Source organism: Physeter macrocephalus, chromosome 6, assembly GCF_002837175.3.
Source record: "Physeter macrocephalus isolate SW-GA chromosome 6, ASM283717v5, whole genome shotgun sequence".
Taxonomy (NCBI): Eukaryota; Metazoa; Chordata; class Mammalia; order Artiodactyla; family Physeteridae; genus Physeter; species Physeter macrocephalus.
The window spans coordinates 97,886,380-97,911,641 of record NC_041219.1 but is presented as its reverse complement, the minus strand read 5'-3'; the positions used below and the strand labels follow the sequence as shown (position 1 = coordinate 97,911,641).

Genomic DNA, 25,262 nt, shown 5'->3' with positions numbered 1-25,262 from the left:
GCAGTAGTGGAAAAGGTCTCTGAGCAGGAGTTAAAACGTGGGTTGTAGAACTTGACTGTACTATTCAGGAGCTGTGAGACCCTATGTGGAGGCTATTTGTACACTGTAAAGAAGAATTATTATTGGGATGGTTTAACTTGGCACTTGGAGAATCAATGGTTGTCTGAGATGATGCAGCTACTGAGTGGCAGATCTTGCTCTGTTGCGTAACATGTTGTCAGCATGACCTCACAGATGAAAACTCTTGAACAGACTTTGGTGCTAATTGTGTACTTGATCAATATAACCTTGCTAGAAATGTGTGAGTTGATTTGTAGTGCTCGGATAAGTGGTTGGGAAGTTGCTTTTGATCCCCAGATTCTGTTGTATGAAAAATAATCTTCATGTGGATTGAATCTGATCAATTCATTTCCTCATTGTTCTTAAACCAGTAGCTTCCTTTGATATTTTGTGTTTCTTACCTGTATTCGAAAATAAGATGTGTCTTTGTAGTATGTAATTAAAAAGCCAAAAATATTTATGAATTTCTATTTATTTCTAAATACATGCTGTGCAATGTATGGCTTTGTCTTAAATATGCTTAAATATGATCATTTTATATAGTTCAAAAGATAACTTTTAAAAATAATATTTGGATTTTAGAGCTTGGGAACTGGGTTGCCTGGGTTCGGGTCTCAGCTCTGCCACTAATGATGCTGAAGTTTACTTATCTGTAAAATGAGGAGGTTGGACTAGATTCTCTCTAACGCCCCTTGATATTTGCGTATTCTAAATTCCATGTTTCACTCTTGATTTTTACTCCAGGGGTCCTCCTTCATTTTCAAGACCCAGCCCTGCAGTTAAGTGACTTATATTTTGTGGAACCCAAGTGGCTTTGTAAAGTCATGGCCCAGGTTGGTATATTATATTTTTGTGGCATGGGAGTAATGATTGAAGAAAACTACAAGTGACACCTAGAGCATTGAGTTTCATAGAGTTTGTGTTCAGTTAAGGTAGAAACTACTGTGAATATAGAAAACTGTAGAACAATTTGTGTAGAAGACTGCATAAAGAAGAACTTCATGGAAGAAGAGAAGACATCTTAGAATTTAATGTCTTCGTTTTCAAGTCACAGACAAGTGTTTGTACTGCTCTGTTCCGTAGTACTTTTCTAGATCCTGATGATAGCTTTGGTTTGGTTATTGATATAGTCAATTGAACGAAAGCTTTGTGAAAATCTTTGGGATAAGTACATATACGAAAATTGGGTTGATGAGCCTCTGAAACCTCAGTCTAGACAACATGGAGGAAAATTTTGACTCTTCAGTGGAATGTAATTTATAAATGCTTACAGTTTTAAAAATTTTGAATAGTAGTGGTTATGGCTGTCTTTTCTCTATTTATATTTCATATGGAAAATTATTTCTTCTCCCAATAACAGTTACCAATGAGTTTATATGAATTAGCTAGCATAATCCACCTCTATAGATTTGCCACAGAAAACCATTCAAACAGAACACACTAGCTCAGGGTTCCTCAGTGTCAGCACTATTGACATTTTGGGCCAGATAATTCTTTGTTGTACATTGTAGGATGATAGCAGCATCTTTGGCCTCTACTCTCTAGATGCCAGTAGTATCTTCCCATTATGGCAAGCAAAACTGTGCCCAGACATTGCCAAATATTTTAGGATGCACAAAATCACCCTGGGTGAAAACAACTGCATCTGGATGAATCATGAATTGAAGTGAGCCTGGGGAGGGCGTCTCCAGCATGTGCACTCACTGGTGGCTATTTTGTTTATGAGTATAATTTTTTGAGTCACTAAAATGATTGTATTTTTTTATGTTAGAAATATCTCTTCTAATCAACTATAATGGTAATTAAATTCCCTCAGGTAATCTTGAATACTAGTTCCTAAATTTCATCTAAGGAAGAATAAGAAAGATATTTTAAAGAGGGAACTCATTTGTGGCTAAATACTATACCACAGAACTTGAGAATGTATTGAAACATTGCAGTTGGCAATTAATTGTAATGGGACAGTTATTACTATTCTGGTAGATATTTTTAAAGTAGATTTTCATCCTTCTGCACATATGCCATGGATAGTGTGATTTTACTCATCTACCTAATGAGAATGGAGCCAGGAAGGTATAGTGGTCAAGAGCACAAGCTCTAGAGTCAGCATGACCTGTGTTCAGATCTCTCCTAAATCCTTACTAACTTTGACATTTCTTAATGTTTTAAGCTTTGACTCTTCACTTGTAAAATAAGGATAATAACAATATTATCTTCTACATTGCCTCCCTAGTTCATTATAAGTGAATAGTAAATTTTAGCAAAAGTTTATATTTGACCTGTTTGGTAATTAAAGACTTATTATTTCAGGAAATGAAAAAAAAATCTTCAAAACTGTAAAGATGTATTCATGTAGTTTTGGAAAGTGTGCCAGGTATGGAGCTAAATAAAACAATATGTGTAGGTATATGCACTCTGTGTAGAAAAGGGAGTTTTAATTACTCTGAAGATTTGTTGTTAGGTGGCACACTCTTTCAGGAAATAACTGAACTCTGTATGGTCAAGAAAAGGCTAAAGTTGCACCAAAAAATGATGTGTTTCCATGTGAATTGGGACTATTTAAAGTTGCACACATGTGGATAATATTAGAGTGGGTACATCTTATTCAATAGAATAACAAAGTGGTTTCCATCAGAATCACTATCTTTTAAAAGAAGCAAATTTCCATCATGATGCAATAAAATCCCTGAAGGTACTATGGAGTAATTAAGTTGAAACTTCATGAAAGTTCTCACTAGCATAGTTATACTATTAGTTATACTATAAACATGTTAGTTTAATTGAAAATTAAGTCAAGAGTTTGAACAGCTCAAGTTATTTTGAAAGATAGATCTAAAGGGTCAGTAAAATTTCTTAATGTAAAAGATAAATGCCATCATTTTTATTTATGCGATATACTGAAATATGTCATTTTTATTAAGGTTTAAAGAGAATGAAAGCCATAAGTAATCAAGTGAAGACAGAATGACCTGCCTGACACCAAACCAGCAAAAATAGGGTTATTCACCTCCATGAGTCATCAAGGCAAGGGAAGAAATAATTTCATGGTGTAGAAGCTCTAATGAGCCCAACTACCCTCTTTGTGCCCAGAGCTGTTAGGTCACTAAACTTATTAAAGTTTCCATCAACACACAGAGAAATTTGCAAAACTCATTTAACTATATGATAAAAGAGATATCAAAGGGACTTATTAGTAGAGTATTATAAAACTTGCATGGCAATTTAATCTTGATAAAAAGTTGTGTGAGAAATTTGGAAAATTTTCTTTCCTTGCACAAGAGCATAAGTTAGTCTTAGAAGTTACCAGGCTGAAGGAATAATAAGAGGTCTTTTAAAGGTGATAAAATTGGGCTTCCTTGGTGGCACAGTGGTTGAGAGTCCGCCTGCCGATGCAGGGGACGCGGGTTCATGCCCCGGTTCGGGAAGATCCCACATGCCGCAGAGCGGCTGGGCCCGTGAGCCATGGCCTCTGAGGCTGCGCGTCCGGAGCCTGTGCTCCGCAACCGGAGAGGCCACAGCAGTGAGAGGCCCGCGTAATGCAAAAAACCCCAAAAACAACAACAAAAAAAGGTGATAAAATTAAGATAAGGTTTCAGTTTTTTATTGCTATATAACAAAATACCCCCAAACCTAGCGTACACAAGTAAACTTGGAGTAAAACATCAACAGCTTATTGTTTCTCACTATTCTGTGGGTTGACTGGGTTCAGCCAAGTGGTTCTGCTCCACATGGCATTGACAGGGGTCGTTCGCTTGGCTTCCTCATTGAGCTGGGCTGGAGAGTCCAAGAAGGCTACACTCACATTTTTGGCGTGTTGGCGCTCCTCCATGTGCTCTCTCATATATGCCTAGACCTCTTAAAGCCCAGGCCCAGAACTGGTAAAATGTCAGCTCTGCCACATTCTAGTAAGCAGAGCAACCACAAGTCTTGTTCAGGGAAATGGATGGATTCTATATCTTGAAGGATTAAGCAGCCCACATATGTAGGGAGAGAAAAAAATTAATGTGTCCATCTTTGGAAACTATCTGCTACAGATAGTGGTAGCGCAGCATAGATCTACTAAAAGTATCAAGCACAAACTTCTATTTTAAAATCAGTTTGTCAGAGGCCAGGCTACGCCGAGCCCTAAGCGTAAACAGCTGCGGCAGGGGCAGCATCCAGCGGCGGTGCCAGCAGTTCCAGCCCGTTGCTTCACTTTTTAGCTGCACCAATGTAGTCATTATGCCGAAGAGAAAGTCTCCAGAGAATCCAGAGGGCAAGGATGGATCCAAAGTAACTAAACAGGAGCCCACCAGACGGTCTGCCAGGTTGTCAGCGAAACCTGCTCCCCCAAAACCTGAACCTAAACCGAGAAAAACATCTTCTAAGGCCCTTATCCTATGTATAGATCCTCACATTAGCCCTACTGAGAAAGAACTGACAACAAAGGTTAACAAAGGTGCTAAAGGGAAGAAGGAGGAAAAGCAAGAAGCTGGAAAGGAAGGCACAGAAAACTGAATCTGTAAACAAGGGAGAATGAATTGTTATGAAAATTGGGGTTGATTTTATGTACCTCTTGGGACAACTTTTAAAAGCTATTTTTACCGAGTATTTTGTAAATGCTAATTTTTTAGGACTCTACTAGTTGGCATACAAAAATATATAAGGATGGACATTTTACCTTCTCATAGTCATGATTTTTGGAAATTCCCGTCATCCTTGAGTAAAATAAATACCAATTTAATATTGGAAGCTGTCTGTAAAATTGATTCACCATCCCATGCACTTGCTTTAAAAATTTAGTCCTGTGCATACTGTGGTGATTTTACTGTGTGTATTTGAATTTTTTCATGCAGTTTTTCTAGAGCAATAATCAGTGGTGCTTTTGTACCTAGGTTTTATGTGATTTTAATGAAACATGGATAGTTGTGGCCACCTGCTGACTATTTGTGGTTTAAAATAAAAGGCTTTCCTGCCTGCAAAAGAAAAAGTAAATAAAATAAAATAAAATCAGTTTGTCTAAGTAAAATAAATTAGAATAAGTATACAATAATGGCTGACATATGAGAGGTTACTTATATGCTTTTCAAAGATTATCTCATTTAATTCTCAGAACAACTCTTTTAAATGGTACTTTATTAGTGCCCATTCTTGAAGATGAAGAAATTGATGGACAGAGAGGTTAAATAATTTATCCAAAGTTACATATTCAGGGAGAATTAGAGTTACGATTTCAAACCAAGTGGTTTGACTCCAGTGCCTATGAACCTAACCCTAGGATAAAATGCTCCAAACTTTATTTTCCCCCAGTTCACGAATTCAACAGTATTTATTCAGCACCTAATGATGTTCCAGATATTGTTCTGGTGCTGGGGCTAGAGCAGTAGACAAAACAAGTTTCCTGCATTCATGGAGTTGACTTTCAAATGGGAGGAAATAACCAAAGCATGAATCCTTAACATGTTAGGTGGTACAGAAGGCTACAAAGAAAATATAAAGTATGGCTGGGGGTAGAGAGTGAGTTTGTCAGACAGGTCTTAGCAACTTTAAAAAACACTAAAACAGCAGTTTTCTTCACTACCTAAATTGTAAGAGCAGTTTGGGCTATAAACTATACGATATGGAGGAAGTCCCAAATTATAGTTTTTATTATTTAATGACCCATTATACATTGCATTAGATATCATTATGTTCAATCAGTCATGCATTCATTGATTCAGTGACGGTATACGTACAAAATAGAAATATAGTGTTGAGTGAGACAAGTCCTCGGGCCTATGGATTTTACAGTACAGTATTTTACCCAGCTACATGATAATGTAAATAATGTTTGTTCCTATTTAAGTATCCCTTAAACATTATAGATCTACTAAAGAAAATTAAGCACAAATCTCTTTTTAAAATTAATTTGGCTAAGTAAAATGAATAGGAATATGTAGATAATAATGGCTAACATTTGAGGGCTTGCTATTTGCTAAAAATTGTTGTATGTATTTTGCATGTTTTATGTGTATCTTATTTTGTTCTCATGGCAATCTAAGAGACAGTCACTTTTATTATCTTATGTTACAGAGAAGGAAACTGTGGGTAAAGAAATTAAATATCTTTCCCAAGGTCACACAATTGGCAGTAGAGCCTGGATTTGAACCTGCATTCTACTGAACTTATATTTTTAATTGTTATGATGATGATCAAAGCTCAAAGTATGGTCTCCACATTAGAGTCATCAGAGTTTCTTGTTAAAAAAGCAGATCCTCAAGCCTCATCTCAGACCTACTGATCCAGACTGAGTGGAGTCCAGAGAAATTCGGTGGTTACTTACTTTGTTTGAGAATCACTGAAATGTGCTAAGCTACCTCTCTTCTTGCTGATGGAAACCATCTCCTATTATATAAATGTAAAGTAACATTTCTATTGCAAGCCTGTAGTGATAACACAGTCTGGAAGGTAATTTCCCTAGGAATATACTATTGATGAGACTGTAACAAGGATGTGGGGTACTGGATTGATGTGTTAACTGGAGTTGGGGAAGGCTTGTGGTTCATTGGTTTCAGAGGATCTCTAGAATTTCTGATCTGAATTAACTCCCTTAATTTAATAAATTTTTTTTGTGTGTGTAGGGAGTACATGCCCCACTGGGCTTCTAGGCTACCTGGCTGCTAGCTAGAGAAATTAGGTCCTGTGTTGTACTTGACAACATTAAAATTGTTTTAATCATTTTTACTGAGAAATGTTTAAAATTCAAAACTTTCCAGAAAATAAATTTTAGTGATTATGTATAAGTTTAAATCTTTCAGATTTTGACAGTGAAAGTGGAGGGCTGTCCAAAACATCCTAAGGGAATTATTTCACGTAGAGATGTGGAAAAATTTCTTTCAAAGAAAAAGAGATTTCCAAAGAACTACATGTCACAGTACTTTAAACTCTTAGAAAAATTCCAGATTGCCTTGCCAACAGGAGAAGAATATTTGCTGGTTCCAAGCAGGTAAGACAAAACTTAAAATTTAATTGCCCTATGGAAATTCACCATATATTATATTGTTTTAGTAGTCAAAGTAACTTTGGTCTGTGATAAATATACTAATTTTTTTCTTCTTGTGTAAACTTTGTACTGAAGTATAACATTTTCTTTTAATGAAAACACTAAATTTGACATTTAAAGATATAGTAAATGACTGATTTTATGTATATAATTACTATTTGATTTAGCACTGCCTAATTTATTAAATAAAGGTTAATAGTGGAGATAAGTGTGGCGTGTGTGTGTGTGTGTGTGTGTGTGTGTGTGTGTGTGTGTGTGTGTCCTTACATGGTACTGGAAGAGTTATTAGGCAGATTCTGGGGATATAATGAGTTTTCAACATAGTCTTAAAATAATTTATGGCTGTGAATTTTCAGAGGTATGGGCAACACAATGGAGGCCTAAGTTATAGCCCTGTATTGTAGAAATTCTTACTGCTTTATAAGCACCTGGGAAATGTTATAAAGTAATATGACATTGAAAAGTGCAAATTGCATTGGTTGATGGATGGTAACTAATTCTAAATAGATATACACTCTTTTCTAGGACATGAATTTTTTTCAAGTTTTACATAATCCCTTGTCTATGCATAACGAACTGTAATAATTTATTTATAGTATAAATAAGATTATTGAAAAAATTTCATGCATCTACATCTGAGCATGCATTTGAATTAAATAACCATTAAATTTTGAGTAGGAAGAGCATGTAGTGAAAGAACATTATAAAAAATGCAATTGCTTAGAATATTTATCTTCAATTCATTGATTTCAAGTAGTAAAGCACTTTGGTCAACATGATTGGGTATTTTATGAAGCTGTATAATGACAGTGTCCTTTTATCTTTAGTTTGTCGGACCACAGGCCTGTAATAGAGCTTCCCCATTGTGAGAACTCTGAAATTATCATTCGACTGTATGAAATGCCTTATTTTCCAATGGGTTTTTGGTCGAGATTAATCAATCGATTACTTGAAATTTCACCTTACATGCTTTCAGGAAGAGGTATGTATTTAATGAAGAATTAATATTTAGAGAAGTTAGGAGGAAAGCATATTAAAATTAATATGTCATTTTCCCAGAGTTTACTTGTTTGTAAGGCAGCTGAAAATCAGAAAATAAGCTCAGAAGACCTCAGAGTGGCCAATATAAAGACATACACTCAAATAAGTTCATGCAATTTGTTAAGAAGAAAATTCCTCAAAGCCCATGTGTACTTATTTTAGACACATTTACAATGCCTATGACTATCTCGCTTTGCAAGCCAAAGCAGACTAGAAGTAGCAATTTTAAAAGGTGAAATTAGTAAGTGTCATTAGTTTAAACACACCCACCCAACCTACACATACACACGCACACACACACACACACGCACACACACGCACACACACGCTCGCGCGCGCACGCGTACATGCACACAAAGAAAAACTAGGAATGGCCACCACTGCGGTCAGGGAGTTTTATTTATTTAACAATGTAACAGTTCCTGACCATTCAGACCATTCTGTGTAGGGACTATAATAGCTCTATTCTGCTGCACAATCCCTGAGGGGTTTACAAAAAAGAATAAAAAGGGGTGTTTATAGTGCTAGCTCTTCCTCCTGGAAGAAAGACAGATCTCAGTGCTCCAAAGGGAAAATATAATTTTTTATGTGCTTAAAAATCAGCTTTATGGAGGTGGTACTGTATTGTGAAGTAAACCTTGTGTTGCTTGCAGTTAATCGACATATAGAAAGTTACATCACATCAAAGTGTTGGTTTTAGCATGACCACCAAACTCTTTTTAAAAGTTATGGGAACTTATTTATGATTCTCTTTCTTCATCTATTACACATACTAAACTACTTAACACCATGAACCTGAAATCTGTCCTAGGTTGTATACTGGGCATTTTATTTATTTCATTCCAAAATTGAGAATAAAATATTTAATATTGTATTTAATAGATATGGATGGGGACTCATATCATTAAAGATTCCAGTACTTTCCTTCAAAACAAATACATCTCTCTTACTGTCATTTGTGGTGTGTGCAGTGAATTTTTCCCCTTTAATTTATGGAGCTGCTAATAATTAATGGCTATATGTGGGTTCATTTAAACTTCTTTCAGAACGAGCACTTCGCCCAAACAGAATGTATTGGCGACAAGGCATCTACTTGAATTGGTCTCCTGAAGCTTATTGCTTGGTAGGATCTGAAGTATTAGATAATCACCCAGAGAGTTTCTTAAAAATTACAGTTCCTTCTTGTAGAAAAGGTAAGGAAATTACTTAAAAACTTTGAATTGTACCACTAAAGAAATCTAAACTTTTAAAAAAAACTTTATAGTTTTGTGACAGAATAAGGTTCTTTCCAGTTTTGTGACAGAATAAGGTTCAGCTAGGGTGTTGATGAAGTCTTCTTTGGATTATGTAGGCTGTATTCTTTTGGGCCAAGTTGTGGACCACATTGACTCTCTCATGGAAGAGTGGTTTCCAGGGTTATTGGAGATTGATATTTGTGGTGAAGGAGAAACTCTGTTGAAGAAGTGGGCATTATATAGTTTTAATGATGGTGAAGAACATCAGAAAATCTTACTTGACAACTTGATGAAGAAAGCAGAAGAAGGTATGTGTTGACACAACTTACAAATGTTTTTAAGTGATTATTTCAATATTTGTGAAGTGAGGTTTGAAATAAATGTAAAAATTATTCTTATCCATAAGGGATGAGTTAGAGGATACTACATTCAATTGTAGTGACAGTTCAGAAAAATATATTTATTACCCAGTAAGATCTTATACTCTAGATTCAGAAAAAATGTTGGTTTGAGAGTTTGAATACTGGCTATTGAGCAACATAACCTCATCTGTGAAATAAGAATACTGACCAAAACTACATTATAGAATTGTTATGAGGATTAAAATAGATGATACATGGAAGTAACTTAGCAACGTTAACCATAGGCTAAGTGCTCCAAGAATGTTGTAAAAGTAAAGAATATATACTTTCCTAGTCATGTATCAATAGTCTAAGGCAGTTCTGAATTCTACTTTCTAGTGAGTGAACCTAGGAATGAGTATTTAAAATTCCTAGTAGATAGGTATTAATTCAACTTTTAAAACTTTCTCAGAGTTTCTAGAGAAAAATAAGATAGGTAAGAAAACCTAAAAGAGTGATTAGAAATCATAGAAAATATGTGATTATTTCTGTAAATCAAAAGGACAAACTTATGTACAACCTTAAAAGTTTGTCTTTAAAAAAATAATGTTTTATGTACTTCTCAGGCGACCTCCTAGTGAATCCAGATCAACCAAGGCTCACCATTCCAATATCTCAGATTGCTCCTGACTTGATTTTGGCTGACCTGCCTAGAAATATTATGTTGAATAATGATGAATTGGAATTTGAACAAGCTCCAGAGTTTCTTTTAGGTAACTATTTTTGTTGGTTTGAGAATAAAACATAGGGTGCAGCTTTTATTTATAATCTAGAAAATATTTACATATAATTATATTGTCATAGTTTTTAGTGTCTTCATATATTTTTTTTGTAATGTTTTTCCTTTGGGATAATATATTTTAAAGTAATATCATGTTGGGACTTCCCTGGCGGTCCAGTGGTTAAGTTTCTGCACTTCCGCTGCAGGGGGCGCGGATTTGATTCCCTGGCCAGGGAGCCAAGATCCCGCATGTGGCACGACACAGCCAAAAAAAAAAAACCAAAACGTTTGTAGGCTGGGTTTGAGTTGAGGATGGGACCACCATGGAAGCACACATATTTATGAAATATGTCCTTGCATTTGCTTTAATTGTCAGTGATAGGGAAGACATTTAGGAAGTCTTCAATTGAGTAATGCAGCCATTTTTCAGTCGCAAAAAGAATAAGTAAAGGAAGAACACATCTATGTAGTCATTGTAGCAATTTTGTTGCTAAGTATGACAATCATAAATTTTCATTAAAATATTCACAAAAAGCCAATCTGAGATTAAAAATTCAGAAGTATTAAATTGGTGATATACTCAAGTTCTAAACATTCCTGAGAGTACTTGGGAGCTATGAAGAGTATTGAGTTGATTTAATGTAAAGTATTTGAAGACAATTCTGACTTTACTTTGTGGAGTATTTGTTGTTGTTATGTGTGTATACATTTTATTTTAATTAAATTTCCACAGAGAGAATGACTAGACGATGTGTCAGGATATTAATATTATTAACAAACAATGTCCAAAATTTGGGATATGACATGTAGGGGTAAATAAACTCCTTTGTACCTTTATTCTTTACATTGATTGGGAAATTTTGAATGATTTTAAATGCCTTTGCACTCTGGGAGTGAATATATTAGTAATAGTAGGCTAGTGCAAAATGCTGAATTGTTAACACTGAATCTTAGATCTTAACCAACACCAAACTTGACTTGTGATTTGAAAGATACAGGCAAGTACCAGACATACTATTTTCTTTCTCTGAGTCTCAAGCCATCAGATACAGCTCCCCCAAATATACCCTTTTAGTGCACTAAGTTGTGCTTCAGATTAATGGACAAGTTTTGAGCAATGTTTTGTAGAAATGTTCAAAAAGTTCATTTTTGAAGTACGTGTGTTTTTCCACCAGTTTTATTGAGGTGTAATTGACATATAGCACTGTATAAGTTCAAGGTGTACAGCATAATGACTTGACTTACATGTATGGTGAAACGATTACCACAGTAGCTTTAGTTGACATCATAATTGCATATATATAAAAAATAAAGGAAAAAGAAAAAAGTATTTTTCTTCTTGTGATGAGAACTCTCAGGATTTACTCTGTTAACCACTTTCATACATAACCTACAGCAGTGTTAACTGTAGTTATCATGTTGTACAGTACATCCCTAGTATTTATTTACCTTATAACTGGAAGTTTGTACCCTTTGACCACCTTCAAAAGCACCTGTGTTTTATATTCTTTAATTATGCAGATAGGAAAATGTTTATAAGAGTACTCCCCATTCTCTAGCCCCATTTCCCATAAACTCATAAATTCCATGTTTATTTATTATACAAAAAGCAATCTAGGTCAGGGTTTCTCAACCTCTGCACTGATGCTGTTTGGGACTGGATAATTCTTTGTTATGAGGGGTGTCCTGTGCATTGCAGGGTGTTTAGCAGCATCCTTGGCCACCACCCACTAGATGTCAGTAGTATCTCCTCACCCCTCTCTCAGATTTGACAATCAAAAATGTCTCCAAACACTGTCAAAGGTGGGGGCTGGGGATAGGGAGCAATGTCACCCTGGTTGAGAGCCACTGATCTGAACAAATCAAATAAATCCTTCTAAAAACATTTTACAATCAGAAACACCCTGGTATCTTTATGCTGGGATGATCTGGGGGAGGTCATTCATCTCCCTCCCTTCCGCATTTTCTTTGTGGGACAGGAGTGAATTTTAGGACTTCAGTTAACCCTTTCCTTCCCAGATAGCAGTTACTATTAGGCAGTGACTAATATGACACATATTAATAGATTTGTGAATATTAGTAGACTTGTTTTTGTAAATACAGTTGACCCTTGAACAACACAGATTAGAACAGTATGGGTCCACTTATCTGCAATTTTTTTTCAATAAATACAGTACCTGTATTTTTATTTTACAGATCTTTAACTACATGTAGGGAAAAGTTTGTGTTCAATTAGGGATTATAGTGTGTGAAATCAAAAGAACTAGGGTTTGAGTCCTGATTGTATCCAAACTGTTTCAGCTTCCTTTCCTTGGGTGAGACATATTTCAGTTCCTTTGTTTTTGAGGCAGAGGCAGCAGTGTGCAGATTTTCCACTGCACTCAGGGCTTCTGCATTCCTAACCCCATGCTGTGTGTTGTGCAGGGGTCAACTGAATATTTTAAAATACACATATATGGGGTTTTGTTTGTCTATCTGAAGAGTTATGGGAGGAGGTACATTTCCTCTTTGAGGGACTATTTTTCCAGAGAGCCGCAATAGAAGATACTTCAGTGGTATTATTTGTCAATTTTTTCACACCTTTGTGTCACAAGTACACAATAGCAGTCCTTAACCTTATTTTTGCTCTTAGTTACCTGAAGGGTATGACAGCCCATACTGCAATTTAATATGGCAGTGATTATCAAATAGGGAAGGGCTTTAAAAAATTAGAAATCTCTACTACTCCCACCTGAAATTTTTACACTTCCTTAGAGTGTATTTCTTTTCTCTGCTCATTAAATTTTTTCTTTGTTGTCAGTAGTTGTTCAGATTGAAGGGAATCAGAACAGGATACGTCTATTATTTAAGTCTCCATCTCTTCTTGTCTTCCTTCCCCCTCCACTTGCTTTCGTTCTCTTTTCCTTCTTCTATTTGCCCAATCCTATTTTGAATCCAATACTTAAATGTTACTATAGCCTTCGTTTCCCCCTGAAACTCCATCTTAGTTCATGGAGTAGAAGAAGGAAGAGAAAGCATTAAAGGAAACTCAATTCAGTGAAACTAGTGGGTCACATTTCTCTTTGAAACAGATATAATTACAAAAGATACAATTTGTTGAGTTTTTCTGCTTGCACAGATTAACCTAAGTGCTTTGTACTTTCTTTTCAAAAGGTGACGGCAGTTTTGGATCTGTTTATCGAGCAACCTATGAAGGAGAAGAAGTGGCTGTGAAGATTTTTAATAAACATACATCACTTAGACTGTTAAGACAAGTAAGAAATGCAACAATATTATTACATTAAATCATACATTGTTAATCTCCTGGAACTCTTGTTTTGCATGCATTTGTAATTACCGTATTTTCCCCCAAAGTTTACTTGAGTTTAGTTATGGAATCCTACTTTTTTCCTTTCTTTATGGAGTGAAATAGGTTTCTCCTGTTGAAAAACAGAGACAGTATTCTGAGAATTCTTGTTCCAGGCTTTACAAGTACAGAAGAAAAGAGGGTACCTTTTTTGCATTTTTGTAATTCAAAGGAACCAAAATCCATACAACAGTAGTCCATTTAAAAACTTCTCTTGGCCTCAGTTAAGTCACATGTTCTTTTCTCGGCAAGCACCAATGTTGAGGGCAGTACTGTTGCTGATTGGCTTAGGCCTGTGTTATTGAACCAATCACTGTGATAATGAGCAGGGTATTATTTAAAATATCCCCACCTTTCCCTGAAGCTGAGATTGGGGTCAGTTCCCCTTAAAGTTCATGGGCTGCTTGGCTGAGGGTTGGATACCTCAGCAAAAGTCAGGGTACTGTTAGGAAGAGTGAAAGGTGATTGAATGCATAACCAAGAGTGGTCACTCCAGTACCCTCTCTTGTTTTGAATACTGGTGGGGATTTATTTCTTTTTTTCTGAGTCTTTCCTAACAGTAGGGATGAGTGAGAGAGACAGGGTGAGAAGAGAGTTAAAATCCATGTGAATTCTGTAGTCTTACACCAGAACTCAACCATATTTTTTAATCTATTCATTCTTATTTTTTTCTTGATTTATTAAAAAAAAATTGTGCCTGAATCTGAATCTAAATAACTTATATAAACAAAAAAAATACAGTTGCAATATATTAGTTACTCTGAATAATGAAAATAATTTCATGTCTGTGTAAAATATCCTGGAGTAATTTTGATTATTAGTACCAAAAATTACACTGTAGCTCTAGGAATAATCTAATAAATATTTTGTATATAATATTTTATAAGTCAGTGAACCAAATTTGAGCACAGTCTCTATCTGTAGGCAGTTTGTTGTATTAATTGTAAATTTTCAGTCTTGATCATTAGTCTTCAATATGTTTCAAATTTTATGTAATGTGCTCAGGGAACCTTGTTGGAAATCAGAACACTAGAAAGGTTTATGGGACTGATTAGTGTATGGGCAGCTAGGTGAACCAAGGAAATGGCAGAAGAAAAGAAACAATAGAGTGTGTGTAATATGCCTCTTTAGAAAAAAAGAAAAGGAAAGGAAAACACTTCAGTGTTCAGTGCTGCATTTTAAGGGTCATTCTACCTGTGGTCATGAATTGGGGCTGATCTGTTACACTCTTTTTGTTCCTTTCTCTTTGCAATCAGTGAGCTGTTTTTCTAGGATAGGAAATTTGGATTAGGCTCCTGTCTGTGCTTATGAAAGAAAACAAAGCTAACTTGACTTGTTCTCATCAGTTTTAGCCAACTGAGCTAATCAGACATAGAAGAAAAAAAGATTTTTATCTACTAAGGAAGTATGATTGCAGTCTGAAGCCCGTGTTCTTGAAAAATCCCCTCTCAGGGCGTTGAGCCTTTATTCTTCAGCTTGCAGAATTCTTTACACATCAGTTTCCTGATAAATGCCGTTGGCACTGATACTCCTTATCTTTGAAGCTGGTTGTTAAGAAGCAGAGCTTCTGCAGAAATCATAGTTTAAAACAAGAATCAGTTTAATACCACATAAGTTATAAATTTCAACTAAATACAGTTTCAGAGTAGAGTGAAATATACAGAATAACGTGTATGGAATTCAAAACAACAGTATCATGAAAGAGGTTGTAAAGTCTCACATGATGTGGCCTAGGAATCAGATTGGAGACGTCTCTGTTCCAGCTAACTTCTTGGATTAGAGAGAGGTTGTTGCACCTGGTGATTGCTTTCTTTAGTAAGCGTGGTCCAAGGCAGGTTACTCTGAGGAAGTAAGAGTTTTGAGCTAAGATCTGAATGGCAAGAAACCTTTAGCTGTGTGAAGGGTGAAGGGATTTCTAGGCAGAGAGATCAGCAAGGGCAAAGACTCTGTGGCTGGAAGGAAGGAGCTGGGTGTGTGCGGTGCTGGGGATTTAATGAACACCAGTGTGGCAGAAGGGTGGTGAATAAGGAAGAGAGAGAAAGGAGGTGAGGTTTGAAAGATGGGCTAAGGCAGATCAGGTCAGGCCACGAAGGCTGTGTAAGTGCATGGGATCTTAATCTATTGGGTTGGCCAAAAAGTTCGTTTGGGTTTTTCTGTAACATCTTATGGAAAAACCCAAACGAACTTTTTGGCCAACCCAATAAAAGTAACAGGAAGTCATTAGAGAGTTTTCAGGCAGGGGCAATGCCATACATTTCTTTAGACTTAGACATTTCTCTCCAGAAAACTCTCTAGTCATTAAACCAGAGATAATAGGCAGGTTGTACCTCACACGCCTCAAAGTGCAGTTGATTAGTAGTGGCTGCTCAGGATGTTGGGCTGAGAAGGATTCTGTGGCTAAGGAGGATTCAGCAGGTAAGACTGACATGACCTATTAGTGTGCCACAATGTGTGTCCTGTCCTAGCATTAAATGTTCTGATAAAGCAGAGCAAATGAAAAGAGAGAACTTAAAATTTTAATTCAGAATATGGTTGCAAAACCAGTGGTTTAATTCTGAAAATGTGGAAAATATAAAAAAGCTCAAAGACGGAATGGAAAATTTGCTATAATCCAGTCACTCAGGGAAAACTGTGCTCCAAGTGTTGATGGGCTTAAGGAAGGAGACACTTGGGTAAAAGGTGATTGTCTATGACTCTGAAATGATTCTTGACTTTGCAGGAGCTGGTGGTGCTTTGCCACCTCCACCATCCCAGCTTAATATCTTTGCTGGCAGCTGGGATTCGTCCTCGAATGTTGGTGATGGAGTTAGCCTCCAAGGGTTCCCTGGATCGCCTGCTTCAACAAGACAAAGCCAGTCTCACCAGAACGCTGCAACACAGGATCGCACTACATGTGGCTGATGGTCTGAGGTAATAGATTAGGTTATGTTGTTTTCTATTGAGGGCATGATGAGTGGGAACCCAAAATTACTCTCAGACTTTGAGAAGAGCGCTTCCCTGTAACAATGTGTCCTGGTAATATTTCACAAACTATTTGGGTGTCAAACTACCATTTCCCTGATCAGATTTTATAATTTCATAAAATAAGAGTAGGAAGAGCATGCAGATCTCATAGCTAGCAGAAGTAGAGTTGAAACCCAGGAGTCTTTCTCCAGAGCCCATCATCTTAACCCTGTATTGACCTACTTTCCCTAAAAAAATATAGGTAAGTCTTCAGAGTATCAAGGAAAGTGTCAATTATCATGGATAATTCTAATGAGGAAAGATGAGGCCATATTTCTGAAGGGGACTAGAGTGATTTGAGCTGGGTTGTCCTGTAAGACCATAGTGTGTCTCAGAGGTGCACCCAGCCCCATGGCCAGATGGCATCCGGACAGAGCCTTGGAGAGTGGAAAGGCCATGGCCTTTGGAGACAGAGGGACTGTCCACACACTTGCTTTGATTTTATATCTCTGATTCTCTCTTTTTTGTAGTCTCTAGTGCCTAATACTTAGTGAATAGTGTTTCGAGTTCTTCTGTAATAATTGAAGACATCCCAAGTTAAACTCTTGACTGCCCCTTTTCCACTGCTCTCCATCTCTGGTCACCCAGTTGTGTCACCTTGGAATCATCCTTTAGTCCTTCCTTTCTCTCACATCCCACACCTCATCCTTCAGCAAATATCTTTAGCAAACTTATCTCAGTGCAGCTCCTTCTCCTAACTTCTCTCCCTCCCAGCAGTGTCTAAGCTGCTGTCGTCTCTTCTCGCCCACCTGGTCTCCCTGCTTTCACCTTTGCCCCCCACATAACCTGCTTTTCACACAGTAGCCACAGTGATCGTTCTAACATGGAAGTTGGATCACATCTTTCTCCTGTTATCAGCCCTCTCCTACCTCACTCTCTGGTCACTGTGCTCAGCCACGTGCCTCCCTGAGGCTTCTGGAATATGCCAGAGACTTTATACCAGCTATTCTCTCGGCCAGAATGTCGAACCTCCAGATATCCTCTTGGCTCACTTCTCATTTCATTCAGGTTTCTCCTCAGAGAGGGTGTCCCTGACTACCTTGTGTCTCTTTGGCACCTGTAGCACTTATCATTGCCGGGTATTCTTTATGTTTTCATTTTAAAAGTTTGTTTATTGTCTGTCTTTGCCACCAGAATCTAAGTGCCACGGTAGCAAGGATTTTTCATCTTGTTCATCGTTGTACCCCAGCACCTAGAACAGTGCTTTCTCATTACACATGTTGCCACTGGGGAAGAGAGGGAGGAAGGAAGGAAGACAGTGCCTGGTGCATGGTAGCCACAAAGTGGATGCAAATTTCCTTCTCTTCCTTTCCTTTGTAAATAGTGTCTATTCCTTTTGCGCAGTATCCAGAAATGTAAATGGAATGGATGGTAAGGAGAACAAACACTGATCACAAACAAATAAAACTAAACTATTGATATATACGATATAACTATTAATATTGTATAGGGAATATAATAGGAGAATAAAATGAGTAGATTTCCTTTCCTGAAAGAGTCCGGAAGCTATTGAAAAATACAGATTATTATATGAAACAGGAATGCAAAGATTTGGATCTGGGTTGCTACATCTACTTTTGAACACCAGGGGGAACCTTGTTCTAAATTAATCTAGATAAAGTGCAGCTATGTCTTATGTATTTCAAAAGCTGTATTGGTCATTTTCCTTGATTAAACCGACTCCAGGTCCTGTTTTTTCCCTAAATCTTCCACATAATTCCCAAAGTGCTTAGTTATAAAATGAATGATTGATTTTTAAAAAAAATTCATCACTGTTTGAAAGGCCTCATCTCTTAAGTAACTTGAAGACCTTACTTAAAATAACAAATCCAGTAGTTTCTGTTAAAGTAAATGAAATCTCATCATATTTTCCTATCATTTGCCTGATTTGTTCTCAGCATAATGCCAAGGGAGCTTTCTGGGTGCTACAAGAGGCTAGTAGATTTCAGTAGCAATCGATCTTTTCCCAGCACTAAGTATATTTAAAAATCTCAGCATTAGGGTTTGTCTTCCCAAATATATTTTAGCACAGAACTATAACTATGGAGGTAGAAAGAGACAATAAAGTCGCATGCCTCTGCAGTCCCTTAAATGATGGAGCTGTTTAGAGTGATATACAAGAACTTTTTTCATGTTACGTATTTTCTCTTTTGCAGTCTTGCCTTCAGCTATTAGCTTACACCTCTGTCTGCTGCTTTGAGTTCTTTATTATAATTCTCAACTACCTTTGAAGATATGGTCACCTATATTTCCCATAAGCTTCTGTGTTTCAGTATTTTCAAAATTGAATTTGCTTTCTCTTTTTCCTTCCACCATGAATCTGTTCTTTATCTTGTATCTCCCATTTGCCAACAAAGGTCTTCGTAGTCACATCCAGAGCAACCCCTTCTCCCACAGAAGTAAGTACTCATTTGTCCGCCAGGTCCTTGACTATTTTACATCATCTTTTTAATTGATTAATTTATTTTTATGCCACTACTGCTGACTTGGTCTGGTACCTCCGGGGAACTATCAGAACATTTCTGATATTATATTCTTCTAAAATAAAAATCTAATTATGCTTGAAATTCCCTGGCATTCCAGGTTATCTGCAGAATACATCTAAACTCCTTGGCCATAGCATCAAAACTCTTTATGTATGCCTCTAGCCTGCCTCTCCAGCCTCCTCCCATTCCACTGCCCTTGTTCTGACCATGCTGAAGGGCTTGACGTCTCACTGACATCCATGTCTGTCTTTGCATTTGCCATTCCTGTCTTTTCAAAAAATTGTCTGCCTAGAGAACTCATTTTCCTCTAGAATTTGCTCACATACCATCTCCACAATGATGTCTGACTGCACCATGAAGAGTTGGTTTGGCTAACACATGTTTCTTGAGTCTCCATGCAGGACTTTGTGCTGGCTGCTGAAGAAGGAAAAAATAAAGATTATATTGTTCTTATCAAGGTTTAAAACTTATAGTCTAGTGGGAGAGTCTGCTTTTCTATTTGTACCTTTGTGCTTTTCTTCCTCTGGCTTCCCTAGCATTTGGTACTCATCACATTTCTGCAACCTTGTTTGAGCACCTGTCTCTCCTAGATTGTGGCCCCTCAAGAGCAGGGAGACAAAGATGACATTATATCCCCAGTGACTGCCCCTCATAGATGCCCAATATATATTTGTTAAATGAATGAAGGCATTCTATTTTTAGAGTAATTCTCTTTAGGATGAGATAAAGTTTACTTTAAGTTATACGAGTTTCTTAGCAACATTGATGATAATCACAATTTAAAAATGACTAGTTGAGTTTAGACCAGTTTGTTTTAATAAAATATTTGACAATGCTCGCTGTCATGTAATACATAAATTATGGCCGAATTATTCTTAGTAAGACAAGATCTGTTCTTGTTAATATTTCAAAAGCTATTCTGCTATTCTATTAAAAGCTATTAAAACTGCACTTTTAAGATTAAATTCTATAACTGAACATTTTAACTAATCCAGATAATCTTTCTCTCCCACTGACATAATTTCAAATTAAGTTTAACTAATTTTTTTTAACCTTTGGAAAGTATTCCGAGAGAGTCTGTATTCTATAAATATTCTGAAAGAGGCATGCATTATGAAGGATTTGGATGCTATTCAATTATGTATGACTTGGCTTTAACTTTTTTGTTCTTAATCTCCCAGCTTTTCTCTTCAGCAGGGCAAAGTAGCTAATGGGTTTTCAGTAAGCCCTTAGTAAATTTTTCTTTTAAGCCCATAACTTATTATTAAGGTCAGCTTCATTAGTACATCTATCTTACTTTTCAACCAAAAATATGTTTACTGAAAGGAATAGGCCTAATGTCAGATGTCTTAACTACATCCTGGAAGAGAAAATCTCCTGCATGAGTTGATGCAGTTAAATGATACATACACTCCCATCAATCAGTGGAAAGTTCAGGGTATTGCTGCCACTCTGCTCCTAATCCCCCTAGCAGTGATTGGTATTAGGTAATGGAGTAAATATTTATTGATATAATGTGAACCTAAACCAAAGCCACAAACAATGGATTTAAATTTACCTCTGTTAAGTTCTATGAAAAATTCATTTTTCAAGGTAGGACATAATGTAATTGTGAGATCATGTGCAGAGCTATGGCAAATTTAATGTCACGGTGCAGGGTAAACAGAGTGGGGGAAATCTGAATTTTGCGAGTGTGTAAGGAAAGGTAATAGAGTTACTTTAGTAGCTGGGGCAAAGTAATAGCTCTTTGGCCATGTTTCCAGAATGGACAAGACCTGGTTGAGATGAAAACTTTTTATTTTTTATATTAACTAGTTTTTATTCTTCACCTACAGTGAGTGTCTAGCTCTAGTTGCTGATGGTTGAATGGATCCGTTTCTAAAAGGAAAGACTTTAAAATCCCCCATATCACCTTTCCCAAGACAATGTTTTACTCATTCTCTCAGTCTAAAATGTTCTTTGATCATTTATAACAGAATTGGGTTTTAAAGTAAATTACATCTTCAAACGGTACAGTATTGATAGCTAGAAAAGTCTTTTATTTTGATTTATTACTATTGAAAAAGTAGAAAATATTTTCCAAAAAATTAGGAAATAGTTTAGTCAGAAAAAAATAAATATCAAAGGAGAGATGGAATAGAGAGAATTTTAAAAGCTAAGAAAAACTTCTCTGTGGTTTTAAGAAAATTAAAACTTAAATAAATGGGAGTTATAACAAAATACTATCAATTCTTATTTAATATATTTACATTTTAAACTAATTAAAATAGTCACATGGTATTGAGGGAATTCAGAATTCCTTTTAAGTAGTTATTAAAGTATACAAAAGATAAGTCTTGGGGCTTCCTTGGTGGCGCAGTGGTTGCGCATCTGCCTGCCGATGCAGGGGAGCCGGGTTCGCGCCCCGGTCTGGGAGGGTCCCACGTGCCGCGGAGCGGCTGGGCCCGTGAGCCATGGCCGCTGGGCCTGTGCGTCCGGAGCCTGTGCTCCGCAACGGGAGAGGCCACAACAGAGGGAGGCCCGCATACCACAAAAAAAAAAAAAAAAAAAAAAGATAAGTCTTCAAAAATTGGTACTTTGCTTAAAGTGGTTGTGCCTTAAAGTTTAAATCACTTATCAGGATTGACATGTCTTTTTGTTTGTTTGTTTTAAAAGCATAAACTTGCTCTGTAATATTGGACTTGTAGGTTTTGATTTCCTTCTGCAATATCTCTTGACTTTGAAGGTGAAACAGCACAGAATTTTTGATGCTTTGCGTAATAAACATATATATTTTAAAAAATAACGACAAAATTTATTATGGTGTAATCACACTTTAATAAGGTTTCCTGTGCATTTCACGGCAGATACCTCCACTCAGCCATGATTATATACCGTGACTTGAAGCCCCACAACGTGTTGCTTTTCACCGTGTATCCCAATGCCGCCATCATTGCCAAGATTGCGGACTATGGGATTGCTCAGTACTGCTGTAGAATGGGGATAAAAACGTCAGAGGGCACACCAGGTGGGTAACAAGGTTTGTGTGATAATTCCCTCTTCAGAATGGAAAACCACTGACTTCAGTTGTGAGTTCAGGAGAATCAAGATAACACTGTAGCCTATCACACTGTGAGCAGATATTTGTTGTGACCAGTACGTGAATAATTGTGACCAGTACATTTGTGATTTTGATTATTATATCCTGTAGGGCAAAAAAATCAACTGATGTAATTTTCCAGCGTAAAAAACCAATTAAAAAAATAGAGTATGTTTTATGTCAAGTTATATTTTTAAAAGTTGGACTTCTTAAAAATGTTTAAATACTCCAGAGGTGGTGAAAAGGAACCTCAAAGTTTTAATCTAGCTACTGTTAACACTTACCTAAAAATGAGGCAAACCAAATTCAGGTTCGCAAATCCTTTTTTGTAACTCTGAAACCCAAATAACTTTGAAAATCCAAAGTTTTTTTTTATAACTGATTCGGTGGCAAAATCTGACCCAATCAAATTGATCCTTGTTAGGATCTTTATTTCTCATATTCACTGTGAATGTGTGTATGTTTCACAGCAGAAATATAAACATGTTTGTTTGCGTATAGGGTGTTGGCTCTGATCCCACTGCAGTTTTATGTAATTTGTTATATGCATTATTACTTTCTTAAATATGAAAAAGTATAAATTCCTAAATACTTCTAGCTCCAAGAGTTTCAGACAGGGACTTTGGGACTGGAGTTCTTAGTTGCACTGTTCTTGATACAAGCATACTTTCTTATTCTTTTTAAAAAAATGTTTTAATTAAAAAATTTTTTTAATTTTTATTTTATTGGAGTATAGTTGATTTACAGTGTTGTGTTTCAGGTGTACAACCAAGTGATTCAGTTTTACGTATACATATATTCATTCTTTTTTAGATTCTTTTCGCATATAGTTTATCAGAGAATATTGAGTAGAGTTCCCTCTGCTACACAGTAGGTCCTTGTTGGTTATCTTTCTTATATATAGTAGTGTGTGTATGTTCATCCCAAGCTCCTGATTTATCCCTCCCCACCACTTTTGCCTTTGGTAACCATAAGTTTCTTTTTGATATCTCTAAGTTTGTTTCTGTTTTGTAAATAAGTTCATTTGTATCATTTTAAAAAAAATTAGATTCCACATATGAGTGATATCATCTGAGATTTGTCTTTCTCTGTCTGACTTACTTCACTTAGTATGATAATCTCTAGGTCCACCCGTGTTGCTGCAAATGGCATTATTTCCTTTTTTTTAATGGCTGAGTAATAGTCCATTGTATATGCGTACCACATCTTCTTTATCCATTCCTCTGTCGATGAACATTTAGGTTGATTCCATGTCTTGGCTATTGTAAACAGTGCTGCAGTGAACATTGGGGTGCACGTATCTTTTCAAATTATGGTTTTCTCAGTGTATATGCCCAGTAGTGAGATTACTGGGTCATATGGTAGTTCTATTTTTAGTTTTTTAAGGAACCTCCATACTGTTCTCCATAGTGGCTATACCAATTTACATCCCCACCAACAGTGTAGGAGGGTTCTGACTGGTACAGGAATTTAAACCTTCAAACATTGAACTTTGTTTTTCTTTCTTCATAATTTATAGGTTGTTAATACTTCAATACTTTACTGTAGTGTCTCTATTTGTATAGCAATATGAGTCATGTTACTATGTAAAATGAAACTTACCCATTTTGTGTACTGTTACATTTATGGTCTCCAGAAATCACAGGCATCATTTTCTTACCTTAAATTTTAATATTTCTTTTAAGGGTCATACCCAACTCTTTTCTTGTCATGCCTGCTGTAATACTTCTATTACTTTAACTGTACACTGACTTTCTACCAGTGAAAATTCTATTTCCTTTGTTCTTGTGTTTTCATGATCTTATACTCAGACATGTTCTTTCCACATGGAGTCCTCCCTCCCTTTCTCAGCTCTCTTTCCTCTTCTAGTATCCGATTCATCAGAATCTCAGCTTCTGATTAGTAAGAAACAGTCAAAGGGCAAGTAATCTGTACAGGCATCTTGTCTTTCAGATTTCAGTTTGAGTGGGAATAGAAAATTGAAGGGTTGACACCTGTTTAGTGGGGGGCAGCTCTATCTCTGGAGAAATCTTACATGGTTAGTTATTTGTAAATAAAATTACAGGTGGCTTTATATCATCTTGATGATTGCAGCTCAATTAAAACACATTCTTAAGACAGAAGAAAGTACTTTAGAGGATATCTGACTAGGCAAAATTGTTCCCTACCCTCTTCCCCTTTCCCCATTTTTGTCCTTAGATAAGCAGATGGCCCCAGCTTCCAATGCCCGGTTTTATTTTTGCTCCAAATACATATCCTCTCTTTCATTTTACATGGCTACCTGTTGGAAGTAGAGTGTGCATTCTCATAAACATTTCAAAGTATATTTTTTCTGGCTCAAGTGTCTCTGGGTTGTTCAATAATAATAAAATAATTATCTCTTTAGCACCTGCTGTGCCCCAGGCTCAGGGCCAGGTACATTAGACACATGGTATCCTATCCTCATGCCAGGGCTGAAAGTTAGCTTTTATCTTCTCATCTATAAAATGAGGAAGCTGAGGCTCAGTGAGATTGTGTAACTTGCACAAAGTCATGCAGTAAGTGACCAAGATAAAGCTCAGTCTAAATGACATTTGAATCCAGAGCTATTTGGCTTTAAGTCCTATACAGGCATACCTTATTTTATTGTACTTTGCTTTATTATGCTTCGCAGATGTGTTTCTTACAAATTGCAGGTTTGTGGCAACCGTGCATCAAGCCAGTCTGTCAGGGCAATTTTTTTCAACAGCATTTGCTAACTTTGGGTCTCTGTGTCACATTTTGATTATTCTCACGATATTTCAAACTTCTTCGTTATTATTATATTTGTTATGGTGATCTGTGATCAGTGACATTACTATTGCAAAAAGATTGTGACTTGCTAACAGCT

General features: G+C 36.5%; 2 protein-coding genes across 8 annotated transcripts in view; both read left to right on the top strand.

Moving 5' to 3' along the window:
* LRRK2 (leucine rich repeat kinase 2) overlaps positions 1–25,262 on the top strand; it is a 172,505-nt gene that overhangs the window by 114,019 nt on the left and 33,224 nt on the right. For all 7 annotated transcript variants that reach the window (XR_008617710.1, XM_024122804.3, XM_055085694.1 and 4 more), the window contains 9 exons: positions 805–893; positions 6,837–7,024; positions 7,909–8,063; positions 9,169–9,315; positions 9,474–9,665; positions 10,325–10,471; positions 13,633–13,733; positions 16,545–16,735; positions 22,161–22,321. Coding sequence is in view for 6 of the 7 variants with exons in the window: in XM_024122804.3 (XP_023978572.2) it covers positions 805–893; positions 6,837–7,024; positions 7,909–8,063; positions 9,169–9,315; positions 9,474–9,665; positions 10,325–10,471; positions 13,633–13,733; positions 16,545–16,735; positions 22,161–22,321 (1,371 nt within the window). In the remaining variant the exon portion in view is untranslated. The remainder of the gene's footprint in view (positions 1–804; positions 894–6,836; positions 7,025–7,908; positions 8,064–9,168; positions 9,316–9,473; positions 9,666–10,324; positions 10,472–13,632; positions 13,734–16,544; positions 16,736–22,160; positions 22,322–25,262) is intronic.
* Positions 3,736–5,977, top strand: LOC102989426 (high mobility group nucleosome-binding domain-containing protein 3-like). The gene has a single exon (XM_055085698.1). The coding sequence runs from the start codon at positions 4,282–4,284 to the stop codon at positions 4,555–4,557; it is 276 nt and encodes a 91-aa protein (XP_054941673.1). The 5' UTR covers positions 3,736–4,281; the 3' UTR covers positions 4,558–5,977.

Bases quoted from the DNA above. Each gene is read 5' to 3' on its own strand.
- LOC102989426 (XM_055085698.1), top strand. From the start codon at position 4,282: ATGCCGAAGAGAAAGTCTCCAGAGAATCCAGAGGGCAAGGATGGATCC.